Below are 17,928 nucleotides of genomic sequence, written 5' to 3'. Positions count from 1 at the left end.
AGGGAATTACACAGGTTAACAACTCTGAGTGAAGAAGTTTCTCCTTATCTCAGTCCTAAATGGCCTACCCCTTATCTTAAGACTATGTCCCTGGTTCTGGACTTCCCCAACATCGGGAACATTCTTCCTGCAGCTAACCTGTCCAGTCCCATTAGAATCTTATACGTTTCAAAGAGATCTCTCTCTCATCCTTCCAAACTCCAGTGTATAAAGGCCCAGTCGATCCAGTCTCTCCTCATATGTCAGTCCAGCCATCCCTGGAATCAGTCTGGTGAACTTTCGCTGCACTCCCTCAATAGCAAGAACGTCCTTCCTCAGATTAGGAGACCAAAACTGAACACAATATTCCAGGTGAGGCCTCACAACTGCAGTAAGACCTCCCTGCTCCGATACTCAAATCCCCTAGCTATGAAGGCCAACATACTGTTTGCCTTCTTCACCGTCTGCTGTACCTGCATGCCAACTTTCAATGACTGATGAACCATGACACCCAGGTCTCGTTGTACCTCCCCTTTTCCTAATTTGCCGCCATTCAGATAATATTCTGCCTTCGTGTTTTTGCCACCAACCTCACATTTATCCACATTATACTGCATCTGCCATGCATTTGCCCACTCACCTAACCTGTCCAAGTCACCCTGCAGCCTCTTAGCATCCCTCTCTCAGCTCACACCGCGACCCAGTTTAGTGTCATCTGCATACTTGAGAGATATTATACTCAATTGCTTCATCCAAATCATTGATGTATATTGTAAAGAGCTGGGGTCCCAGCACTGAGCCCTGCGGCACCCCACTAGTCACTGCCTCCCATTCCGAAAAGGACCCTTTATCCCGACTCTCTGCTTCCTGTCTGCCAACCAATTCTCTATCCACGCCAGTACATTACCCCCAATACCATGTGCTTTGATTTTGCACACCAATCTCTTATGTGGGACCTTGTCAAAGGCCTTTTGAAAGTCCAAATACACCCACTGGTTCTCCCTTGTCCACTCTATTCGTTACATCCTCAAAAAATTCCAGAAGGTTTGTCAAGCATGATTTCCCTTTCATAAATCCATGCTGACTTGGACCGATCCTGTCACTGCTTTCCAAATGTGCTGCTATTTCATCTTTAATAATTGATTCCAACATTTTCCCCACTACTGATGTCAGGCTAACCGGTGTATAATTATCTGTTTTCTCCCTCCCTCCTTTTTTAAAAAGTGGTGTTACATTAGCTACCCTCCATAGGAACTGATCCAGAGTCGATAGACTGTTGGAAAATGATCACCAATGCATCCACTATTTCTAGGGCCACTTCCTTAAGTACTCCGGGATGCAGACTATCAGGCCCCGGGGATTTATCGGAATCAATCCCATCAATTTCCCTAACACAATTTCCAGCCTAATTAGGATATCCTTCAATTCCTCCTTCTCACTAGACCCTCGGTCCCCTAGAACACCCGGAAGGTTATTTGTGTCTTCCTTCGTAAAGACAGAACCAAAGTATTTGTTCAATTGGTCTGCCATTTCTTTGTTCCCCATTATAAATTCACCCGAGTCCGATTGCAAGGGACCTACGTTTGTCTTCACTACTCTTTTTCTCTTCACATACCGATAGAAGCTTTTGCAGTCAGTTTTTATGTTCCCGGCAAGCTTCCTCTCATACTCTATTTTCCCCCTCCTAATTAAACCCTTTGTCCTCCTCTGCTGAATTTTAAATTTCTCTCAGTCCTCTGGTTTGCTGCTTTTTCTGGCCAATTCATATGCCTCTTCCTTGGATTTAACACTATCCTTAATTTCCCTTGTTAGCCACGGTTGAGCCACCTTCCCTGTTTTATTTTTACTCCAGACAGGGATGTACAATTGTTGAAGTACATCCATGTGATCTATAAATGTTTGCCATTGCCTATCCACTGTCAACCCTTTAAGTATCACTCGCCAGTCTATTCTAGCCAATTCACGCCTCATTCCGTCGAAGTTACCTTTCCTTAAGTTCAGGACCCTAGTCTCTGAATTAACTGTGTCACTCTCCATCTTAATAAAGAATTCTACTATATTATGGTCACTCTTCCCCAAGAGGCCTCGCACAACAAGATTGCTAATTAGTCCCTTCTCATTACACATCACTCAGTCTAGGATGGCCAGCTCTCTAGTTGGTTCCTCGACATATTGGTCAAGAAAACCATCCCTAATACACTCCAGGAAATCCTCCTCCAACGCATTGCTACCAGTTTGGTTACCCCAATCAATATGTAGATTAAAGTCGCCCATGATAACTGCTGTACCTTTATTGCACACATTCCTTATTTCTTGTTTGATGCTGTCCCCAACCTCACTACTACTGTTTGGTGGTCTGTACACAACTCCCACCAGCGTTTTCTGCCCTTTGGTATTCTGTAGCTCCACCCATTCTGATTCCACATCATCCAAACCAATGTCCCTCCTTACTATTGCATTAATTTGCTCTTTAACCAGTAACGTCACCCCACCTCCTTTTTCCTTCTGTCTATCCTTCCTAAATGTTGAATGCCCCTGGATGTTGAGTTCCCAGCCTTGGTCACCCTGGAGCCATGTCTCTGTGATGCCAACTACATCATACCCGTTAACTGCTATCTGCACAGTTAATTCATCCACCTTATTCCGAATACTCCTCGCATTATGGGGAGCGGGCAGGGAAGTGGATCTGAGTCCATGATCAGATCAGCCATGATCGTATTAAATGGCGAAACAGGCGCGAGGGGCTGTATGGCCTACTTCTGCTCCTATTTCTCATGTTCTTATGAGATTAGTGTGCGAAATTAAAGCACATGGTATTGGGGGTAAGGTACTGACATGGATAGAGAACTGGTTGGCAGACAGGAAGCAGAGAGTAGGAATAAACGGGTCCTTTTCAGAATGTCAGGCAGTGACTAGTGGGGTGCTGCAGGGCTCAATGCTGGGACCCCAGCTCTTTACAATATACATTAATGATTGAGACAAAGGAATTGAATGTAATATCTCCAAGTTTGCAGATGACACTAAGCTGGTTGGCGGTTTGAGCTGTGAGGATGATTTGGACAGGTTAGGTGTGTGTGCAAATACATAGCAGATGCGGTATAATGTAGATAAATGTGAGGTTATCCACTTTGGTGGTAAAAACAGGAAGGCAGATTATTATCTGAATGGTGACAGATTAGTAAAAGGGAAGGTGCAACGAGACCTGGGGGTCATGGTACATCAGTCATGGAAAGTTGGCATGCAGGTACAGCAGGCGGTGAAGGCGGCAAATGGTATGTTGGCCTTCATAGCTAGGGGATTTGAGTATAGGAGCAGGGAGATCTTACTGCAGTTGTACAAGGCCTTGGTGAGGCCTCACCTGGAATATTGTGTTCAGTTTTGGTCTCCTAATCTGAGGAAGAACATTCTTGCTATTGAGAGAGTGCAGCGAAGATTCATCAGACTGATTCCCGGGATGGCAGGATTGACATATGAAGACTGGCGTTTAGAAGGATGAAAGTGGATCTCACAGAAACATAAAATTCTGATGGGATGGGACAGGTTCGATGCAGGAAGAATGCTCCCGATGTTGGGGAAGTCCAGAACCAGGGGTCACAGTCTAAGGATAAGAGGTAAGCCATTTAGGACTGAGATGAGGAGAAACTTCTTCACTCAGAGTTGTGAACCTGTGGAATTCTCTACCACAGAAAGTTGTTGAGGGCAGTTCATTGGATATATTCAAAAGGGAGTTAGATATGGCCCTTACGGCTAAAGGGATCAAGGGGTATGACGAGAAAGCAGGAGGGGGATTACTGAGGGAATGATCAGCCATGATCTTATTGAATGGTGGTGCAGGCTCGAAAGACCGAATGGCCTATTCGTGCACCTATTTTCTATGTTTCTATGTTCTATGTATTTGTTGCCATGGTTACCTGAGGAACCACCTCGTCGACATAGACCCATTGGTCGGAGCCCGGTTTCGGAGTTGTGGGCTTGGGGGGTTCGGGTTCTATCACGGGTTCCAGCAACAGTTGGTCCACTTTACCTTTCTTGCCTTTAGTAGACCCTAGGACAAAAGGAAGGCGGTGTTAGCTTAGTGCCGATGTATGGGACCAATCAGGGATCAAGAATGGAGCGAGCTGCTGGGCATAAGCTCAGTCAAGAACCCTCCCCATATCTCTGCCCCAGATCCCCCTGCTCCCGTCGATCCAAGGGGAGGGCGACAATTCACTCCAGGCACTCTGTCGCAACACACATCTCCAGCCACACACCCTGCCCTTGACCCACAGTGATCCCCAGGCATAAAACAAGCTCAGTCGAAACCCTTCCATTTAATATCCCTTCCTTCTTAATCAACATCTTAATCGGTGAACAAACACTGCCACTGGTGAACATAACCAATAAACAGCACTCTGCACAAGGGCTGCCTCTAGGTCCAATATATCGCTGTGGTCAGGGAGTACAATGTGCCTGTCTGGCCGTGTACACTCTCCTCTATCACTGACCCGACCCACCCATTTAACCCCCTCCCGCAGCCCATGTACACTCTCCCCGATCACTGACTGTACCCACCCATTGAATCCCCTCCCACAGCCCATGTACACACTCCCATATCACAGGCACTACCCACCCATTTAATCCCCTCCCACAGCCCATGTATACACTCCCCTATTACAGGCACTACCCACCCATTTAATCCCCTCCCACAGCCCATGTACACTCTCCCCTATCATAGACTACCCACACATTTAACCCCCTCCCACAGCCCATGTACACTCTCCCCTATCATAGACTAACTACCCACCAATTAACCCCCTCCCGCAGCCCATGTACACTCTCCCCCATCACTGACTACTCACTCATTTAACCCCCTCCCACATCCCATGTACTCTCCCCTATCATAGACTACCTACCCACCCATTGAATCCCCTCCCACAGCCCATGTACACAGTCCCATATCACAGACTACCTACCCATTTAATCCCCTCCCACAGCCCATGTACACTCACCCCTATCACTGACCCTACCCACCCATTTAATCCCCTCCCACAGCCCATGTACACTCTCCCCTATCACTGACCCTACCCACCCATTTAACCCCCTCCCACAGCCCATGTACACTCTCGCCTATCACTGACCCTACCCACCCATTCAACCCCCTCCCACAGCCCATGTACACTCTCCCCTATCACTGACTACCCACCCATTTAACCCCCTCCCACAGCCCATGTACTCTCCCCTATCACTGACTACCCACCCATTTGACCCCCTCCCACAGCCCATGTACACACTCCCCTATCATAGACTACCTACCCACCCATTGAATCCCCTCCCACAGCCCATGTACACACTCCCATATCACAGACTACCTACCCATTTAACCCCCTCCCACAGCCCATGTACACTCTCCCCTATCACTGACTACCCACCCATTCAATCCCCTCCCACAGCCCATGTACACACTCCCCTATCACTGACCCTACCCACCCATTTAATCCCCTCCCACAGCCCATGTACACACTCCCATATCACAGACTACCTACCCATTTAACCCCCTCCCACAGCCAATATACACTCTCCCCTATCACAGACACTACCCACCCATTCAATCCCCTCCCACAGCCCATGTGCACTCTCCCCTATCATAGACCCTACCGGTTATGTATTTAACCCTTGGCAATCTGTATCACACCACCACCAGAGGACCTACCTGTTGGAGGCCCAACGGATCCCGGCATCTCTTGGGAGCACTGTATATAAGCAGGACTCCTACGCTGTACCAACATTCTGGAGTCTTATTAAAGGAACTAAAGTCACACTTAATCATTGCATACAATATTCAGTTTCATCCTTTATTATGAGCGTAACAATTGGCGACGAGATAACGAACAACCACGCGAAAATGCAAAGAACTGTTGGTATCCTGGAGAAGTTCTCAGAAGGGGACGATTGGGAGGCCTTTGTGGAGAAACTCGACCAATACTTCATGGCCTATGAGCTGGAAGGGGCCGAAAACGCTGCCAAACATCTGCGGGGCAACAACCTATGGCCTCATGAAAAATCTTCTAGCTCCGGTAAAACCAACAACCAAATCCTATGAAGAAATGTGTACGCTGGTCCGGAAGCACCTAAATCCAAAGGAAAGCATTTTGATGGCACGATATCGGTTCCACATGCGTCAACGGTCGGAGGACCAGGAAGTGGCGAGCTACATCGCCGAACTAAGGCACCTTGCAGGACATTACAAATTTGATGGATTCTTTGCACAAATGCGCAGAGACTTTTTTGTGCTTGGCATTGGCCATGAGGTAATCCTTCGCAAACTACTGACTGTTGAAACACCGAATCTGAGCAAAGCCATAACGATAGCCTAGGCATTTATGTCCACCAGCGATAACACCAAACAAATTTTGCAGCATAAAGAGGTTTCGGCTAGTACTATGCACAAAGTAACGTCGTTTTCGAGCAGGAATGCTGCACAACCTCAGATGACCCAGAGTCTACCATCAATCATTAATGCGAGGCAGTTAACACCCTGTTGGCATTGTGGAGGTGATCATCGGGCCCATCAATGCCGCTTCAAGCACAATGCATGCAACGACTGCAGAACAATGGGACACCTCCAGCGAATGTGCAGGCGAGCTGCAAATCCTGCAAACCACCACGTTGCAGAGGAAGATCGATCCATGGTGGATCAGGCTGAACTAGAGACTCGAACCCGAGGAGGCAGAAGTGTACGGGGTACACACCTTCACCACGAAATGTCCACCAATTATGTTAAAAGTTGAACTGAACGGAATTCCAATATCCATGGAAATGGACACGGGTGCGAGTCAGTCCATAATGAGCAAAAAGGCCTTCGACAGGCTGTGGGGCAACAAGGCACACAGGCTCAAGCTCAGCCCCATTCACACCAAACTAGGGACTTACACCAAGGAACTGATCCCTGTAATTGGCAGCTCAGAAGTCAAAGTCTCCTATGATGGAGCAGTGCATGAACTCCCACTATGGATCGTGCCAGGGGATGGCCCCACACTGTTCGGCAGAAGCTGGCTGTAAAAAATCTGCTGGAACTGGGACGACATCCGAGCGCTTTCATCCGTCGCCGTCATGTGCCCAGATTCTGAGCAGACTTCCATCGTTGTTCGAGCCAGGCATTGGAAGATTCTCGGGCTCGCAAGTGCAGATCCATTTGGCTCCCGGTACGCGACCCATCCACCACAAGGCCCAGGTGGTACCGTATATGATGCGAGAGAAAGTGTAAATTGAGCTGGACAGGCTGCAGCGAGAAGGCATCATCGCGCCAGTGGGCCAGTCCGATTGTTCCGGTACTCAAAGGTGATGGCACAGTCAGAATTTGTGGGGACTATAAAGTAACGATTAACCATTTTTCACTGCAGGACCAATACCCGCTACCCAAGGCAAACGATCAATTTGCGACCTTGGCTGGAGGGAAGACGGTCACCAAGTTGGACCTGACCTCGGCCTACATGACGCAGGAGCTGGCGGAATCTTCGAAAGGCCTCACCTACAACAACACGCACAAAGGTCTGTTCATCTACAATAGATGCCCGTTTGGGATTCGATTGGCTGCGGCAATTTTCCAAAGGAACATGGAGAACTTGCGAAAGTCGGTTCCGCGCACCGTGGTTTTCCAGGACGACATACTGGTCACAGGTCGGGACACCATCGAACACTTGAAGAATCTGGAAGAGGTCCTAAGTCAGCTAGAGCGCGTGGGACTCAGGTTGAAACACTCAAAGTGTGTTTTCCTCGCACCAAAGGTCGAGTTCTTGGGAAGAAGAATCGCGGCAGACGGCATCAGACCCACCGACACCAAGACGGAGGCCATCAAGAATGCGCCGAGACCACTGAATGTGACGGAGCTGCGGTCGTTCCTGGGACTCAACTATTTGGGTAATTTCCTACCCAGGTTAAGCACCCTGCTTGAACCCCTGTATGTGCTACTGCGCAAGGGAGACGACTGGATATGGGGGAATTCACAAGAGGCTGCCTTTGAGAAAGCCAGAAATCTGTTATGTTCAAACAAATTGCTTGGTCTGCATAACCCATGTAAACGGTTAGTGCTAGCTTGCAATGCGTCGTCATACAGTGTCGGTTGTGTGTTACAACAGGCTAACGAATCGGGGATTTTGCAACCGGTTGCCTAGGTGTCCAGGAGTCTGTCCAAGGCCGAAAAGGCCTACAGCATGATTGAAAAAGCAGCTCTGGCGTGTGTTTACGGGGTGAAAAAAATGCACCAGTATTTGTTTGGTCTCAAGTTTGAGCTAGAAACTGCCCATAAGCCGCTCATATCGCTATACCGATGCCTCTGCCCACATTCAAAGATGGCCGTTCACGTTGTCGGCATACAACTATGTAATCCGCCACAGAGAACTGCGCTGATGCTCTCAGTCGGCTACCATTGCCCACCACCGGGGTGGAAATGGCACAGCCTGCAGACTTGCTCATAGTGATGGATGCAATCGAAAATGAAAAGTCAGTCGTTACGGCCCGCCAAATCAGGACCTGGACCAGCCAGGATCCTTTACTGTCCCTGGTAAAAAACTGTGTCCTCCATGGGAGCTGGTCCAGCGTCCCAGCAGAGATGCAGGAAGTGATTAAGCCGTTCCACAGGCGCAAAGACGAAATGTCCTTACAGGCGGACTGTCTTTTGTGGGGTAATTGCGTGGTTTTGCCCAAGAAAGGCAGAGAAACGTTCATACGCGACCTACACAACACCCACCCAGGCATTGTAATGACGAAAGCCATAGCCAGATCCCATGTGTGGTGGCCGGGCATCGATTCAGATTGAGAGACATACGTGCGCCAGTGCAACACTTGCTCTCAGCTGAGCAATGCACCCAGAGAGGCACCGCTAAGTTTGTGGTCATGGCCTTCCAAACCGTGGTCGAGGATCCACGTGGACTATGCAGGCCCATTTCTAGGCAAAATGTTCTTGGTTGTTGTGGATGCTTCAAAATGGATTGAGCGTGTAATAATGTCTGTAAGCACATCCACTGCCACCATCGAAAGCCTATGAGCCATGTTTGCCACACATGGCCTGCCTGATGTCCTAGTCAGCGACAATGGGCTGTGTTTTACCAGTGCTGAATTCAAGGAATTCATGGCCCGCAACGGGATCAAGCACGTCACATCTGCCCCGTTGAAGCCCGCATCCAATGGCCAGGTAGAACGGGCAGTTCAGACCATCAAGCAAAGTTTGAAACGTGTGTCGGAAGGCTCCGTGTAGACCCGGCTGTCCCGAGTGCTGCTCAGCTACTGCACCAGACCCCACTCGCTCACCGTGGTTCCCCCAGCCGAGCTGCTCATGAAAAGGGCACTCAAAACACGGCTCACTCTTGTCCACCCTGATCTCCAGGATCACGTGGAGGGCAGGCAGCAGCAAAAAAGCATGTACCATGATCGCGCAAATTTGTCTCACAATATTGTGGTCAATGATCCTGTGTTTGTACTCAATTATGGACATGGTCCCAAATGGCTCGCTGGCACGGTCATAGCCAAAGAGGGGAGTAGGGTATTTCAGGCCAAATTGGCCAATGGACTAACGTGCAGAAAGCATTTGGACCAAACCAAATTGCGGTTCACTAACAGCTTCGAACAACCCAAAGAGGACACCACCAACTTCGGCCCTCCAACACACACACAAGTGGCAACCGACATCACAGTTGACCACGAAGCTGAGCTCACCATCCCCAGCAGCCCGGCAAGGCCAGCTGCCCAGCAGCCCAGCGAAGAACTGATCAACTCACCCACACCTGCATTTGTACCGAGACGATCGACAAGGGAGCAAAAAGCCCCAGATTGTCTCACCTTGTAAATAAGTGTACTATTGACGTTACGAGGGAGTGATGTTATGTATGTAACCCTTGGTAACCTGTATCACACCACCACCCTAGGGCCTACCTATTGGAGTTCCAAGGGATACAGGCATCCCTTGGGAGCACTGTATATAAGCAGGCCTCCCATGCTGTACCAGCACTCTGGAGTCTAATTAAAGGAGCTAAGGTCACACTTGCTCATTGCATACAGTACTCAGTTTCATCCTTTATTATGAGCATAATACTACCCACCCATTTAATCCCCTCCCACAGCCCATGTCAAGTATCTCATGAGCTCAGTCTACACTGCACCAAACATCTGTGAGTAAGGCTAAACTAGAATCATAGAACGGTTACAGCATGGAAGGCGGCCGTTCGATCCCGTGCCGACTCTCAGCCAGTCCCACTCCCCCGCCCTTTCCTCGTAGCCCTGCAATTTATTTTCCTTCAGATACTTATCCAACTCCCTGTTGAAAGATAAAATTGAGTTTGCCTCCACCACCCTGTCAGGCCGTGCATTCCAGATCTTAAACACTCGCTGCCGAAAAAAGGTTTTCTTACATCGCCTTTTGTTCTTCTGCCAATCGCCTTAAATCTGTGTCCTCTGATTCTCGACTCTTCCACCAATGGGAACAGTTTCTCGCGACCTACTCTGTCCAGACCCCTCATGATTTTGAACACCTCGATCAAATCTCCTCTCAACCTTCTCTGTTCCAAGGAGAACCACCCCAGCTTCTCCAGTCTCTCCACGTCACTGAAGTCCCTCATCCTTGGAACCATTCTCGTAAATCTCTCCTGCTCCCTCTCTCAGGCCTTCACATCCTTTCCTAAAGTGTGGGGCCCAGAATTGGACACAACACTGCAGCACGGGCCAAACCAGTGTTTTATACAGGTTCATCATAACTTCCTTGCTTTTGTACTCTGTGTCTCTATTTATGAAGCCCAGGATCCCGTAAGTCTTTTTAACCACTTTCTCAACCTGCCCTGCCACCTTCATATACCCCCAGGTCTCTCTGTTCCTGCACCCGCTTTAGGATTGTACCCTTCAGTTTATATTGTCTCTCCTCGTTCTTCCGACCAAAATATATCACTTCGCACTTTTCTGCGTTAAATTTCATCTGCCCCGTGTCCGCCCATTCCACCAGCCTGTCTATGTCTTCCTGAAGTCTATCCCTATCCTCCTCACTGTTCACTATACTTCCAAGTTTTGTGCCTCCTCCTGTGCTGTAACCCTTCTACGCGGCCCATTTTCAGCAAGGCCCCCGCCCGCCCAAGCGCCGGCAATAGCCACTGAGGTACTGGACGGTACTTTGGGCGGGATATTCATCGCCAAGCGCCCTCGAAGGCCGGCAAATGGACAACGTACGGCGCCAATCAGGGCGTTAGCGGGCAGGAGGTCTCATTCTCGGGGGCAGAGGCGCTTACCGCCCAAGTGCCGCTGAGGATGGAGTCGGGCCCACGGAGGGTCGAAGACCTGAAAATAATAACAGCAAAAAATAAAATATCCGAAGACCTTCAGGAGACCCCCCCATGCAGGTAAGGCGCTGTTGAAAAAAGTATTTAAATGTTCACTTACCTTTTTTTCAGGATCTTCAGACTTACCGTCGGGGACAGACCAGCCCCCAGCCAGCGGCCCACCCCCGTTCTCCCGCCGACTCCCGCCCGGAATCTGAGAGCTCGACGGGCGGGAGCTCAGTGACACCACTCGGCTGTCCGCTGACGTCACCGGACAGTTCATTAATATAGATTGTAAATAGTTGAAGCAGGGATAGTGGATGCATTGATGTAATCTACCAAAATTCCCTGGATTCTGGGGCGGTCCCAGCAGATTGGAAAACTGCAAATGTAACACCCCTATTTAAAAAAGGAGGCAGACAGAAAGCAGGAAACTAGACCAGTTAGTCTAATATCTGTGGTTGGGAAAATGTTGGAGTCCATTATTGAAGAAGCAGTAGCAGGACATTTGGAAAAGCAAAATTCAGTCAGGCAGAGTCAACATGGATTTATGAAGGGAAGTCATGTTTGACAAATTTACTGGAGTTCTTTGAGGATGTAACGAACAGGGTGGATAAAGGGGAACCAGTGGATGTGGTGTATTTGGACTTCCAGAAGGCATTTGACAAAGTGTCACATAAAAGGTGACTGCACAAGATAAAAGTTCACGGGTTGGGGGTAATATATTAGCATGGACAGGGGATTGGCTAACTAACAGAAAACAGAGAGTCGGGATAAATGGGTCATTTTCTGGTTGGCAAACAGTAACTATTGGGGTGCTGGGGCTTCAACTATTTACAATCTATATTAATGACTTGATTAAAGGGATCGAGTGTAATGTGGCCAAGTTTGCTGATGATAAAGATGGGTGGGAGGACACAAAAAATCTGCAAAGGGATATACACAGGCTCATTAAGCGTTACACTGAAAAGATGGACCAATATCGGATGTAGTCTAAATGCAACTGATGATTGCCACAAGCTTCTTTCACTATTTAAAGGGGAGGTTTATGATGCTGCTCCCTCCTGTTCCTCCTCCTCGTCCTCGAGGCAATCCCACAGCCCCCATGACTGAGGGTGTTGTGAGCAGAAGCCATTAACAAATAATGAGTGATTTCTGCGCTTCAATCAACACTACCGGTCACAAAACATCGTGAAATAACTAAAAGAAAACTGTTTCAGTTTCAGGAAGTAGCAAACAGGTCCTGAAACTGCAGAACCCTGTTAGTTGGAACTGACTGGGGAATGGTAACTTTAAATATCGTTGCTGCAGCCTGCTTCCTGCTGGTAGATGCTAGCTCTGTCTGTCATTGTTCAGACTGCCATTAAGGTAAGTTGGGAGATTGGACGTCCAGTGAGCGATGTTACAATCTCCGTGACGGTGAAGTTCCTGCTGATCCACTTCAGCGGCAGCGCTGCCGGCAATGCCAATATGGCGTGCGGCGTAGGAACCGGCACCAGCTGTCGTTACAGCTGCCAATAGCGTTTTAGGTAACGAGTGTTGCAAACCACACGGATTTCTCCCCTTTGTGTTCATCGTGATATCCCGCACAAGTTTCATCCCTAGTACCTTTTTGCAGCTCTTACTATCTTTTTTATGCTGTTCTTTACATCGCTCCCAGTCCCCTGGATCAACTTCCAGATGCCCTTGCCCTTTCGTTTATGTTATCTCTCACCTCTTTTGTCAGCCATGGCTGTTTTATTAGTCAGTAGAGCTCTTTCCCCTTCGAGGTATACACTGGTCCTGTATTAAGCTGAATGTTTTTCTGAACACCTCCCATTGTTCATCTATAGTTTTATCCACTAATATAAAAACATAGAAAATAGGAGCAGGAATAGGCCATTCGGCCCTTCGAGCCTGCACCACCATTCAATATGATCATAGGCTGATCCTCTATCTCAACACCATATTCCTGCTTTTTCCCCAGACCCCTTGATGCCTTTTGTGTCTAGAAATCTATCTATCTCCCACTTAAATATATTCAGTGACCTGGCCTCCACAGCATTCTGTGGTAGAGAATTCCACAGGTTCACCACCCTCTGAGTGAAAACATTTCTCCTCATCTCGCTCCTAAATTTCCTGCCCTGTATCCTGAGACTGAGACCCCTTGTTCTAGACTTCCCAGCCCCGGGGAAACATCCTCCCCGCATCCAGTCTGTCCAACCCCGTCAGAATTTTATACCTTTCAATGGGATCCCCTCTCATTCTTCTAAACTCTAGTGAATACAGGCCCAGTCGACCCAGTTTCTCCTCATACGACAGTCCTGCCATCCCAGGAATCAGTCTGGTGAACCTTCGCTGCACTCCCTCAATAGCAAGTATATCCTTTCTTAGGTAAGGAGACCAAAACTGCTCACAATACTCCAGGTGTGGTCTCACCAAGGCCCTGTATAACTGGAGTAAGACATCCTTGCTCCTGTACTCAAATCCTCTTGCAATGAAGGCCGACATACCATTTGCCTTCCTAACTGCTTGCTGCACCGGCATGTTTTGATCAGTTTGCTGTCGTCAGTCTCTCTCACCTGGTTAGCCGTACCAAAGTCTAGAATCTTGGTAACTGAGTTAAGTTTCTCTTTTTTTTTTAAAAAAAAAGACCAGCATTTATTGCCCATCCTGGTGAGCCGCCTAAGGGGCGGCCCCTTCAGAATACCGCACTTGTACTGTTTTTCCAATTTAAAAGCCAGTGAGCCGGCTGCATGGCCGCACAGCTTAAAGGGAACATTGCTTGAGGGGCTGAATGAGCTCCTCCTCTTCCCATGATCCACACACAGCCTGTTCCATAGATTGACCACTGGGGGCATTACCCTCAAGCCTGTTCCACAGATTGACCACTGGGGGGCATTACCCTCAAGCCTGTTCCATAGATTGACCACTGGGGGGCATTACCCTCAAGCCTGTTCCACAGATTGACCACTGGGGGGCATTACCCTCAAGCCTGTTCCACAGATTGACCACTGGAGGGCATTACCCTCAAGCCTGTTCCATAGATTGACCACTGGGGGGCATTACCCTCAAGCCTGTTCCATAGATTGACCACTGGGGGGCATTACCCTCAAGCCTGTTCCACAGATTGACCACTGGGGGGCATTACCCTCAAGCCTGTTCCACAGATTGACCACTGGGGGGCATTACCCTCAAGCCTGTTCCACCATTAATTCAGATCGGGGCAGAAATTCCAGCCTCCCGGGTCAGTACGGAGTTTCTACGTTCCCGGGAAGGCATCGGAAATGCCGCTTTTCACCGCACAATGCGCATGCGCTGAAAACAGGCTTTTCCGATCTGTCAAGTTTCTGCCTTGACAGATCTCCGTATCTCGGGAGCGAGGACACTTGCATGGGCGAGATTGCGGGATTTACTCATATCTTGCCCGGCAAATGTTCTCAAAACTCTCGCGCCTGATAAAAGCCGGCACGTAGCCCACTGTTGCAGGCATAAGTGTTTAAAAACATACACAAATATAAATAAATTCAAGTTAAAAACACACATTATTTTTAAAAACCCTGCCCAATAAGTTACATTTATTTTTCACCATAATTAAAACATTTCTTTTAAATCGCCAATTTTTTTTTCTTTAAAAAAATTTCTAATAACTTTAATTTCTAGCAGTGTCTGTATGTGAGGTGTTTTTTTATTGATTTATGTAGTGTTTGTGTGCGTTTCTCATTCATAGCAATAGCAGTTTCACATTTATGAAACTCCTGTTACTATGAGAAAATACTTACCCGTGATTGGGTGTCCAGGCCCACGTGACTCCTGTGGATGTCCCAACGTGAACGCGCTCCGTTGCGTAAGAGGAGGCCTCGAGTCCGGGATCTCTGACAGGCGTTCGACCAAATGATAAGCGCGCATCTTTTCTCTTGTTTTTAGTCGAACGCCCGCGGGAAGAGGAAACAGGGATTTCTGGGCCATCATGTCTGTATCTTTACTCCATCTTCCTGCCTTGGTTCCATAAACCTTAGTCACAAGCGTGCAGGCCCCGACACACGAGAGACCATCGGCAGCAGGTCGGGGCCATAAAAGGAGTGGCGAGCGGTGACCATGGACAGCGTGGCGGTGTACCACGGCAAGGTGCAGTGCGAGCTGGTACAGGAGGGCGACGGCAGTGAACAGGGACATCAGCAAGGTCCAGGTCGGTGATTAGAGCGTGGGCAGGTACAGCAGGAGCGGCGAGGTCGGGGCGAGGGAGCGGGGAGGTCAGGGCGAGGTCGGGGCGAGGTCGGGGCGAGGGAGCGGCGAGAGACTGTACAGGGACGTGATCGGGGCCCAGGAGAGGCGAGGGCCCGGGGGCAGCACGGACCCAGCCCACACTGCGATATGTGAGCACACTGGGTCCGTGCAGCAGAGCAGGTCTCCAGTGGTCCTGGTTAACCCTTGCCCCTGGACCAAGACCTCGCTCTGTCAAGCCCGTGTGGTGGCTGGTGTGTAACGGTCACCCCACGTTAAACAATCCACACACAGGCATCTTCCACCCTTCAGGATGTAGTTCGGGATCTGGAATATCAGGTCCTTCATTGAAACACCTGTGAACTCATCCTTTTTCGGTATGGAAGCAAGTCATCCTCACTTCGAGGGACTGTCTATGATGATGATACCTAACAAAAATCTATTAATCTCAGTTTTGATATTTTTCGAGCAGAGTTCTCGATTTCCACGACCCTTTGTGTGAAGCTGTGCTTCCTGACATCACCCCTGAACAGCCTCGCTCTGATTGTAAGGCCACGCCCCCTAGTTCAGGGCTACATCACAAGAGGTAGCTTCTCTCTATTTGTCCCATAAAATCCGTTCATCGTCTTAAATAATAGTTTTGGCCCTTGCCTTCAGCAGACGAGGGAAGGAAACGGGATTCAATTTGAGGCACCGTCAACAAACGCCGAGCACACAGTGTGGGGTGAGAACATCAGAAATAGGAGGAGTGGGCCATACGGCCCCTCGAGCCTGCTCCGCTATTTAATACCATCATGGTTGATCCGATCATGGACTCAGCTCCACTTCCCTGCCTGTTCCCCAAAACCCCTTATCGGTTAAGAATCTGTCTATCTCCACCTTAAATTTATTCAATGTCCTGGCTTCCACAGCTCTCTGAGGCAGTGAATTCCACAGATTTACAACCCTCAGAGAAGAAATTCCTCCTCATCTCAGTTTTAAATGGACGGCCCCTTATTCTAAGACCATGCTCCCTAGTTCTAGTCTCCCCCATCAGTGGAAACATCCTCTCTGCATCCACCTTGTCAAGCCCCCTCATAATCTTATACGTTTCGATAAGATCACCTCTCATTCTTCTGAATTCCAATGAGTAGAGGCCCAACCTCCTCAACCTTTCCTCATAAGTCAAACCCCCTCATCTCTGGAATCAACCGAGTGAACCTTCTCTGAACTGCCTCCAAAGCAAGTATATCCTTTCGTAAATATGGAAACTGTCATGTATTTAACTGTCATTGTAACCCATGTTTAAACTGACCTAAGTTGTACACTGAGAACATTGACCACTAGGTGGTGAACTTGTGGGAGACACTCCTAACCTGGACTTTCCGGTATAAAAGGGGAAGCTCCACCCACCTTCATCATTTCAGTGCTGGCTAATAAAGGTAACTGGTCACAGAGTGACCCTCTCTCAAGTATGGGCCTCGTGTGCATTTGTACTGTATAGTGAGGACATATTATTGGCGACGAGAAACTGGGATTTAAACCACGCGAGCATGGCCATTAGCAGCACAGACGAGAGGTACTGTGTTGGTGATGATTGGGACGACTTTATTGAGAGACTACAGCAAAGTTTTGTCACTACGGAATGGCTGGGACAGGGTTCGGCCGACAAACACAGGGCTCATCTCCTGATGGTTTGTGGATCCAGAACGTACTCCCTGATGAAGGACCTTCTAGCGCCAGAGAAGCCGGCGGACAAGACGTTCGAAGAGCTCAGTAAGTTGACCGGGGAACACCTTAAACCGGCGAGCAGCATGCACATGGCGAGACACCGGTTTTACACACACCGGCGGTGAGAAGGGCAAAGCGTTCCAGACTTCGTGGCAGACCTCCGGCGACTGGCGAGCCGATGTAAGTTCCCAGATACATGCAGAGCGGAGATGCTGAGAGACTATTTTTTAAATTGAGGGCATCGGGCACGCTGGGGTTTTCAGGAAACTGATTGAGACCAAAGACTTGACCCTGGAAACGGCGGCTCTGATAGCCCAGATAATTATCTCAGGGGAGGAAGAGACCAGAATGATGTTTGACAAAAAATCTTGGGTTAAATGCAGCAAATGGACAGAGAGTCATCATTGTTAACGCAGCACACAGTTCTCCAGGCAGACAGTGGCAATACAATAGGACATGCCCCAAAGGGTCGAACCCAAAGTAGTCGAACCCAAAGGGGGAATTCAACAGAGACAATGGCTAGCTGAACGGCGATTCATGCCATTGCAATGGACAATGCGGCCAGTAATGGGGCCATCAACACCTGTTAATGGTGCGTTTAAGGACAGTTACAGAGACAGTCAGAGACGCTCGACTGGTAATGGATCTTGTTTCCAACAACGGCTCATGTTGGAGGTGTGGAGGGAAACACCCAGCCAGAGCTTGCAGGTATCAGCAATATACCTGCAGAAACTGCAACGTCAGCGGTCACTTGGCGCGT

General features: G+C 48.8%; 1 protein-coding gene across 1 annotated transcript in view; it reads right to left on the bottom strand.

Moving 5' to 3' along the window:
* The window catches only part of LOC139247673 (sperm flagellar protein 2-like), a gene marked incomplete at its 3' end in the record, with an annotated part of 216,366 nt that overhangs the window by 123,962 nt on the left and 74,476 nt on the right, over positions 1–17,928 (bottom strand). The window contains 1 exon segment of the mRNA XM_070871758.1: positions 3,891–4,024. Coding sequence (XP_070727859.1) covers positions 3,891–4,024 — 134 coding nt within the window.

The sequence above is a fragment of the Pristiophorus japonicus genome, unplaced genomic scaffold, assembly GCF_044704955.1.
Source record: "Pristiophorus japonicus isolate sPriJap1 unplaced genomic scaffold, sPriJap1.hap1 HAP1_SCAFFOLD_280, whole genome shotgun sequence".
NCBI classification, from domain to species: domain Eukaryota; kingdom Metazoa; phylum Chordata; class Chondrichthyes; family Pristiophoridae; genus Pristiophorus; species Pristiophorus japonicus.
The sequence above is the reverse complement of the archived record's forward strand: the minus strand, read 5'-3'. Positions and strand labels throughout refer to the sequence as shown.